The sequence below is a fragment of the Babylonia areolata genome, chromosome 28 (assembly GCF_041734735.1).
Source record: "Babylonia areolata isolate BAREFJ2019XMU chromosome 28, ASM4173473v1, whole genome shotgun sequence".
Classification (NCBI taxonomy): domain Eukaryota; kingdom Metazoa; phylum Mollusca; class Gastropoda; order Neogastropoda; family Buccinidae; genus Babylonia; species Babylonia areolata.
In genome coordinates, this window is record NC_134903.1 from 9,117,198 (window position 1) to 9,127,197 (window position 10,000).

Consider the following 10,000-nt stretch of genomic DNA (forward strand, 5'->3'; position numbering starts at 1 on the left):
CATGAAAGGCCACAGACTTTGAGACTGTTTTGTTTATTTTGATGATGATTGAGGAGGAGGATGACGATAACGATGACGATGTTGCTATGGAGGTCCATTTTGGTTTGGGACTGCGTGACAAGGCTGTACTCTACGCTTCCTGTCATAATGATATCCCGGCGTTAACCAGGCCCGAGAGATACAGACACTCGCAGTGTTGGTCAGGTAATTAGAGCAACACACCCAAAGACGCATCCTTGGATTGGATGACACTCGACTGTGTGGTCCCAGTCTCTCCATTTAAGCCCACAGCACACTCAACTCTGGATAGGAGCCGGCCACGGGCCGAAAAACCCACCTCTGCTGGGGTTCGAACCCGCGTCCTCCCAGCCGTCAGTCCGCGACGCTATCCACTTCGCCACGGCGGCTGGTATCGTCTCTATTGTTACTTACGAGTAAGAGTACGTTCATCAGCGAAGAGCTGTCACATCACTGAATAAGAAGACAGCATTTCCGGGTCAGAATGTCGGTCATCATTTTGCGTTTGTACTCCTTCCAGTCAGTCAGTTAGTCAGTTAGTCAGTTAGTTAGTCATTCTGTTTCTGTCTCTCTCTCTCTCTCTCTCTCTCTCTCTCTTCTCCCTCTCTCTGTCTCTCTCTCCCTCTCTCCCATCCCACCTCTCTCCCCTCTTTCTGTCTCCGTCTTTCCCTCTATTTCTGTCTCTGCCCCCTTTCTTACCCCCCCGCTCCCCCCCTCTCTCCCACCTCATTATCCTCTCTGTCTCTCTCTGTGTCTCTCTCCCATCCCACATCTCTCCCCTCTGTCTGTCTCTCTCTCTCTCTCTCTCTGTCTCTCCCCCCTTTCTTACCCTCCCTCTCTCCCACCTCATTATCCTCTCTGTCTCTGTCTTTGTCTCTCTCTCTCTCTATCTCTCTCTCTGTGTCTGTCTCTCTCATTTCTCTGTCTCCCTCTCTCTCTCTATGTCTGTTTCCTTTCTCTGTCTCTCTCTGCCTCTGTCTCTGTCTCTCTGTCATTCTGTTTCTGTCTCTCTCTGTCTATATCTCTGTCTGTCTGCCTGTCTCTCTCTCTCCCCTCCCCACTCTCTCTCCCCTTCCCCTCCTCTCTCTCTCCCCCTCTCTCTCTCCCCTCCCCACTCTCTCTCTCCCTTCACCCCCTTCTCTCTCTCTCTCCACCCCCTCCCCCCCCTCCTCTCTCTCTCTCTCTCTCCCCGTCATGACCCCGTGTCTCTCAGCTGATACGGAGGGCTGACCGAGTTTTAAGCACAACGACCTTGACGGAGACGCTGTTGGTTACAGCAAGTCTGAACAAAAGAAAGAGGTTGAACTGCACTCATCTGCCACGTGTTTTTTTCTCATGATAAGATGACACGCTGAGCGCACGTTTTAACTTGTGGCTGTGTGTGCACCCAACGCAATTGCAGACAAAGCAGTATCAGTATCATTAATAAATGAGATGGCTATTTTTTTTTTTTTTTTTTTTTTTTTTTTTTTTTTTTTTTTTTTTTGTAATACATATCTATATCCATCTATCTGTCTAGATATCTATCTATCTATTTATATTTACCCACATACCCACACTTAGAGAGAGAGAGTACACACACACACACACACACACACACACACACACACACACACACACTATATATATATATATATATATATATATATATATATATATATATATATATATATATAGTGTGTGTGTGTGTGTGTGTGTGTGTGTGTGTGTGTGTGTGTGTGTGTCTATACATATTTTGATTATCTTCCTGACACACTTGGCTTTTCTCGATACACTTGTTGTTGTTTTTTTTCCCTCCAATACATATATTAAATGAGATGCTTTATATATGTATACACATCTGTAACGTATTCTCTGTCTCTCTGTGTGTGTTTGTCTGTCTGTCTCTATCTGTCTATCTGTCTGTCTGTCTGTCTGCCAGTCTGTCTCTCCCTCTGTGTCTCTCCCGGGAATCGAACCCAGACCCTCACGGACACTATATTGGCAGATAAGTATCATAACCATTCTGCCACCACCTCTCCATACAGTTTATGGAACGATCACTCCGAGCAAGTGGGTACCAACAGTGTAGCTTGCAGGCGAACTTACACTAATGGAGGACAACACTCCAAATAAAGATTAACTTACTCAGTACGGCCAGTCCTCTCTTCTCCTCTACACAGACCCCTCGGATGTCCAGTGGGTGTCTGAATGACCCAACCTTTAGCTTCCGTCGTCAGAACTGTGGTATTCTTTGTCAACATTACCCCCTTCAATACAAGAGCCTTCCGCTTGCAATATTTTGATGGTGGTAATTGGGGTGAAACGCTGTTAACTTCGTCTCTTTCGCCGTTCGTATGGAGAGAGTTAATCATTGTCGGAATCTGTGAAAACGCACGCTCATCTTAAAAGCAAATCAAGACAAGACAAAACAACAACAACAACAACAACAACAAAAAGTAAAAAAGAAAGAAACGACTGTTTATCTCCAAACAATGGCAGATGTTTGGAAAGATCCACAAACGCTACATGCACTGAGTGATGGCCTAGAGGTAACGCGTCCGCCAAGGAACCGAGAGAAATCTGATCGCGCTGGTTCGAATCACGGCTCAGCCGCCGATATTTTCTCCCCCTCCACTAGACCTTGAGTGGTGGTCTGGACGCTAGTCATTAGGGTGAGACGATAAACCGGGGTCCCGTGTACAACATGCACATAGCGCACGTAAAATTATGTAGGAAAATCCACTTCGATCGGAAAAAAACAAATAAAACTGCACACAGGACAAAACACACAACAACAAAAAAATGGGTGGCGCTATAGTGTAGCGACGCGCTCTCCCTGGGAAGAGCAGGCCGAATTTCACACAGAGAAATCTGTTGTGACAAAAAGAAATACAAATACAAATACACTGTGTGAATTGTTGCAAACAGCGTGTAACTGCGAACAGTTCGTGGGTTTATCGCCCCACCGTGACTTCGAAGCGTTCCCACCACACACACATTTCACAATTATTTAACGCCTGCTTCGTCCTCGTTGTGATACCGTAATGAATATTCATTACCAAGATTCAGTTTCAGTTTCACTTTCTCAAGGAGGCGTCACTGCGTTCGGACAAATCCATACACGCTACACCACATCTGTTGAGCAGATGCCTGACCAGCAGCATAACCCAACGCGCTTAGTCAGGCCTTGAGTGCATGCTTACATATTTGTGTACCTATGAAAGTGGATTTCATTTTACGTAATTTCGCCAGAGGACAACACTCTCGTTGCCATGGGTTCTTTTTCAGTGCGCCAAGTGCGTGCTGCACACGGGACCTCGGTTTATCGTCTCATCCGAAAGACTAGACGCTCAGTTTGATTTTCCAGTCAAACTTAGGAGAAAGGGCGAGAGCGGGATTCGAACCCACACCCTCACGGACTCTCTGTATTGGCAGCTGAGCGTCTTAACCATTCTGCCAAGAACCTGTCAAACATCAAGTATTTCCGGCTATTTACGCGCTCTTTCTTCTCTTCTCTTCGTGCACCACTGCCGACTAAGTTCACAAACGTACTCTCCCAATCATGGGAGAAGAACTTGAACTTGGACACAGTTTGAAATAGCTGATTGGATTGGATATGTTGAATAAACTGTGCATCACCAGCGCTGGTAGAACTCAAGAAAGCATGTTGGTGACAGATCAGAACGCCAGTTTTAACAGGAATTTCAATAATAACAGCAACAAAATATGTATGCCTAATAGTCTCGATTGCAATAAGACCATAGGGTATTTTGACGTGAATCTATTTTGCGAACGATGTTGCGCAGATATTCTCAAAAGGGTGTGTTTGTGTTTGCTTTGGGGAGAGCGGGGGGTGTGGGGGTGGGGTTTATATATATATGTGTGTGTGTGTGTGTGTGTGTGTGTGTGTGTGTGTGTGTGTGTGTGTGTGTGTGTGTGTAATCAAAACCAACAATACAACAGTGGTGTGATGTTCAAATTATGTTATGTCTAATGAGTTCAAGACCCTCTTCTATCTTAATTCCCGACACACACACACACACACACACACACACACACACACACACACACACAGACACACACACACACACACACACACACACACACACACACACACACACACACAGACACACACACAGACACACACAGACATACACACACACACACACACAGACACACACACACACACACACACACACACACACACACACACACACACACACACACACACACACACACACACACACACACACACACACACACACACACACACACACACACACACACACACTGAAGCCAAAGCGGAGGTAGGGCAAAATACCCGCACGCCCCTGAAGCACAGTTTCAGTTTTCAGTTTCAGTAGCTCAAGGAGGCGTCACTGCGTTCGGACAAATCCATATACGCTACACCACATTTGCCAAGCAGATGCCTGACCAGCAGCGTAACCCAACGCACTTAGTCAGGCCTTGAGAGAAAAAAAAGGTGAATAAATGATAGATAAGCTTACATAAATAAATAAATAAATAAAATTATGATATAAAAAAGGTAGTAGTAATGATAATAATAATAAAATAAAAAAAAATAAATAAATAACCGCTCTCCCCCGCGGGGAATTGAACCCCGCTCTCCCGCGTGACAGGCGGGGATACCGACCATTGTACTACCGAGGAGCTCATCAAACATCCATTGGGGAGCAGTGAAGTAAGTGAGAATCTAATCTGACGTGTTTTGTCAGTGCGCTGTGTATCAAGGCAAGTAAGGGTCACTGCTCTAACTCCATGGAAGCACACACACACACACACACACACACACACACACACACACACACACACACACACACACACACACACACACACACTCATACACTCATACACACACACACACACACACACACACACACACACACACACACTCATACACTCACACACACACACACACACACACACACACACACACACTCACACACACACACACACACACACACACACACACACACACACACACACACACACACACACTCATACACTCACACACACACACACACACACACACACACACACACACACACACACACACACACACACACACACACACACACACAGAGATTCAGATACAGATTATTTTTTCATCTTAGGCCATAGCTCCATATGAACAGGGGGCGATAACAGTTATACATGTGTCACGACAACTATGTAAACACAATAAGCATAACCAGATACCACAGCAATTAGGATACCAGTGTTTCTCTCAGCTGAAGTGCTCGAAATAAATACATAGCTAAACTGCATATTGTTTCGTTATCACTCGATGACATCAATAAACATAATCTAAACAGACATGGATATGTGTAATATTTCTTCGGGATAAATTTTAACTCAATGCAGGGCATTTCAAAACAAAATGAACTTCATCCTGTCTGGGTTCCTCGGACAGAAGACATACTAATTCTGAAATATTCACGGTTTTATAACGATATCTGTGTACTTTTATATCAGAAATACCAAATCTGAATCTGGTCAGAGTACACTGCAGATGTTCACGTCACACAAAAGGTATCTCTTCACTGCATGATTAACTCTCTCCATACGAACGGCGAAAGAGCGTTAACAGCGTTTCATCCCAATTACCATCATCGAAATATTGCAAGCGGAACGCTCTTATACTGAAGAGGTGAATGTTGACAAAGAATACCACAGTTCTGACGACGGAAGCTAAAGGTTGGGTCATTCAGACACCCACAGGACATCCGAGGGGTCTGTGTAGAGGAGAAGAGAGGACTGGCCGTACTGAGTGAGTTAAACATATACATTCTATACATACTAAACCTTTCACTTGAATGAATGTGGCTTTCCCACTCTTGCCGCCTGCAGTCTATCAATCTTTGGTGAAACATGTGTACAAATCTGTTTTCATCACTTACTTCTTGCCACTCCCATGCATACCCAAATCCAAGTGCATACACACACATTCGTACATTTGACACCCGATTTCGTTTGCCTCTTTGGTCTAAATCATACAACATATTGTATGATTTGCATGACAGTCTATAAATATTCATTTTCAGTCATTTTAACCAATAGCTAATGCATTTAACAGCAGAATTTACATAAATTGGGTATCTATCAGTTTCTCCATGAACTAAATCATTTGGTGTTCTCATTTCAACCCCTAAAAAGTTGGGGGGGTTTAAGACCAAATAAGTGAACAGATTAGCAATACATTGCAGCATTCCTATCAAGTCCCCACGTTCCTGAGCCGTATTGTACCATAGGTTGGAGAGAGAGAGAGAGAGAGAGAGAGAGAGAGAGAAACTCAGAACATAGGATTCCTAGAACAAATGACATTCAGTGTGTACGTATGCTGTATTCTAGCGTCATCGGAACACGCCTAGTGACGATAGACACGCAGACAAGCGACGACACAGTCTCTCATCACCAAGACAACGGAACATGGGAGATGTAAGTGTGTGCGTTCGTGTGTGTGTCTGTGTGTGTGTGCGTGTGTCTGTTTCTGTCTGATGCCAATACATCTGTGTCTGTCTATCTATATGTTTGTGTCTGTGTTTGTGCGTGCATTACATGCAGCGGTTGTGTGTGTGCATGGTGTGTAAATGGTAATTTTATTGTAATGTGTGTGTGTGTGTGTGTGTGTGTGTGTGTGTGTGTGTGTGTGTGTGTGTGCTTGTTAATTCTGTGGTGGTTTTGTGATGTGTGCAAGATGTGTGTATGATGTGTACATGATATGGTGTGTAGTGTGTGTATGATGTTTACATGGTATGGTGTGTAGTGGTGTGTGTATGATGTGTAAATGATATGATGTGTAGTGTGTGTATGATGTGTACATGATATGGTGTGTAGTGTGTGTGTAAAGTGTACACGATAAGGTGGTGTAGTGGTGTGCGTATGATGTGTACATGATATGGTATATAGTGGTGTATATGATGTGTAAATGATATGGTGTGTAGTGGTGCGTGTATGATGTGTACATGATATGGTGTGTAGTGTGTGTATGATGTTTATATGGTATGGTGTGTAGTGGTGTGTGTACGATGTGTAAATGATATGATGTGTAGTGGTGTTTGTATGATTTGTGCATGCTATGGTGTGTAGTGGTGTGTGTATGATGTGTAAATGATATGATGTGTAGTGGTGTGTGTATGATGTGTAAATGATATGATGTGTAGTGGTGTATGATTTGTACATGATATGGTGTGTAGTAATGTGTGCAGGATGTGTACATGGTATGGTGTGTAGTGGTGTGTGTATGGTGTGTACATGATATGGTATAATATAGTGGTGTATATGATGTGTAAATGATATGGTGTGTAGTGGTGTGTGTATGATGTGTAAATGATATGATGTGTAGTGGTGTTTGTATAATGTATACATGATGTTATGTGTAGTGGTGTTTGTATGATTTGTACATGATATGGTTGTGTAGTGATGTGTGTATGATTTGTACATGATATGGTGTGTAGTGATGTTTGTATGATTTGTGCATGCTATGGTGTGTAGTGGTGTGTGTATGATGTGTAAATGATATGATGTGTAGTGGTGTGTGTATGATGTGTAAATGATATGATGTGTAGTGGTGTATGATGTGTACATGATATGGTATATAGTGGTGTATATGTGTAAATGATATGGTGTGTAGTGGTGTGTGTATGATGTGTACATGATATGGTGTGTAGTGATGTGTGTATGATGTGTACATGATATGGTGTGTAGTGATGTGTGTATGATGTGTACATGATATGGTGTGTAGTGGTGTGTGTATGATGTGTACATGATATGGTGTGTAGTGTGTATGATGTGTACATGATATGGTGTGTTGTTTTATGTGCACAATGTGTACATGATATGGTGTGTAGTGTGTGCATGATGTATACATGATATGGTGTGTAGTGTGTAGGATGTGTTCATGATATGGTGTGTAGTTGTGTATGATGTGTTCATGATATGGTGTGTAGTATGTATGATGTGTACATGATATGGTGTACCCGATGTGGTGTGTAGTGTGTATGATGTGCACATGATGTGGTGTACATAATATGGTGTGTATTGTGTATGATGTGTGCATTATATGGTGTGTAGTGTGTGGTGTGCTCATTATAAGGTGTGTAGTGTGTATGATGTGTACATGATATGGTGTACATGATATGATGTGTAGTTTGTGTGTTAAGTACATGATATGGTGTGTAGCGTGTATGATGCGTTCTTGATATTTTTCTGTGTAGTGTGTATGATGTGTACATAATATGGTGTGCATGATATGATATGTAGTGTGTATGGTGTGTGCATGATATGGTGATCTGGTGTGTGAATGATGTGTATAGTGGTGCAGAACTTTGTGCATGATGTATACATGATATGGTGGCGTTGCGATGTGTTCATGATGTATAGCGGTGTTTGCATTATATCTGGTGTGTGTATGATGTGTACATGATATGGTGTGTGGTGTGTGTGTGTGTGTAATGTGTCCATGATATGGTGTGTAGTGATGTGTGCATGGTGTGTACACGATATGATGTGTAGTGATGTGTTTATGATGTGTACATTATTATGGTGTGCAGTGTATGTTTATAATGTGTACATGATATTATGTGTAGTGATGTGTGTATGATGTGTACATTATAAGGTGTGCAGTGTGTGTGTGTATAAAGTGTACATGATATCGTGTGTAGTGATGTGTACATGGTGTGTACATGATATCATGTGCACTGTATGATGTGTACATGATATGATGTGTAGTGGTGTGTACATGGTTTATACATGACATGGTGTGTAGTGATGTGTACATGGTGTGTACATGATATTATGTGTAGTGGTGTGTGTATGATGTGTACTTAATATGGTGTGTAGTGATATGTACATGATATTGTGTGTAGTGATGTGTGCGTGGTGTGTACATGATATTATGTGCACTGATGTGTGTATGATGTGTACATGGTGTGATGTGTAGTGGTGTGTACATGGTGTATACATGATATGGTGTGTAGTGATGTATACATGGTGTGTACATGATATTATATGTAGTGATGTGTGTATGATGTGTACTTAGCATGGTGTGTAGTGGTGTGTCCGTGATATGGTGTGTAGTAATGTGTGCATGGTGTGTACATGATATTATGTGTACTGATGTGTGTATGATATGTACATGATATGGTGTGTGGTGGTGTGTACATGGTGTGTACATGATATGGTGTGTAGTAGTGTGTGCATTATATCGTGTGTAATGATGCGTACATGATAATGTGATGTGTAGTGGTGTGTACATGGTGTGCACATGATATGGTGATGTAGTAGTATGTGCATGGGTGTGTGTGTGTGTGCCTGCATGCGTGCGTGTGTGTGTGTGGGCGTGTGCGTGTGTGTGTGTGTGTGTGTGTGTGTGTGTGTGTGTGTGTGTGTGCGTGTGTGTGTACACAGGAAGACCAGAAGCCCACGGGCCTCCTGTTGTTCAGTGTGTTCGTAGCTGTGTGGGGCAACCCTGTCCTCTACGGCTACAACATCGCTGTGGTCAATACTCCATCGTCGGTAAGTCTTCTGTTTTTCTTTGGAAGATTAATTAAATCCATTTATTAGGTAGGAAGCGTCTTTCCGTGTAAAGCGTACTCAGTTGAGCCCGCCCTCTTCCTCCCCCCCCCCCCCCCACTCCCCACTCCCCCACCTCCCCACGCCCACAGTAAGAGGGTGTAGTAATGGTGCTAGTCCCTAATCAAAACACACACGCACGCACGCACGCACGCACACACACAGAACCGCATTTCCCCCCGTGCCCTCCAACACACACACACACACACACACACACACACACACACACACAGACACCCCACCACACACACACTAACACTAACACTAAAACTAACACACACACACACACACACACACACACACACACACACACACACACACACACACACACATACACACTATTACACAGAACCCCCTCTCCTCCAAACATACACACACACGCTCAAATACACTGACACACAGACAC

The 10,000-nt window shown here is 43.3% G+C and overlaps 1 protein-coding gene across 1 annotated transcript in view; it reads left to right on the forward strand.

The window, feature by feature from the left end:
• The window catches only part of LOC143301871 (solute carrier family 2, facilitated glucose transporter member 1-like), a 47,566-nt gene that overhangs the window by 3,982 nt on the left and 33,584 nt on the right, over nucleotides 1–10,000 (forward strand). The window contains exons 2-3 of the mRNA XM_076616287.1: nucleotides 6,373–6,459; nucleotides 9,430–9,537. Of these exons, the coding sequence (XP_076472402.1) occupies nucleotides 6,451–6,459; nucleotides 9,430–9,537 (117 nt within the window). The 5' untranslated portion in view covers nucleotides 6,373–6,450. The remainder of the gene's footprint in view (nucleotides 1–6,372; nucleotides 6,460–9,429; nucleotides 9,538–10,000) is intronic.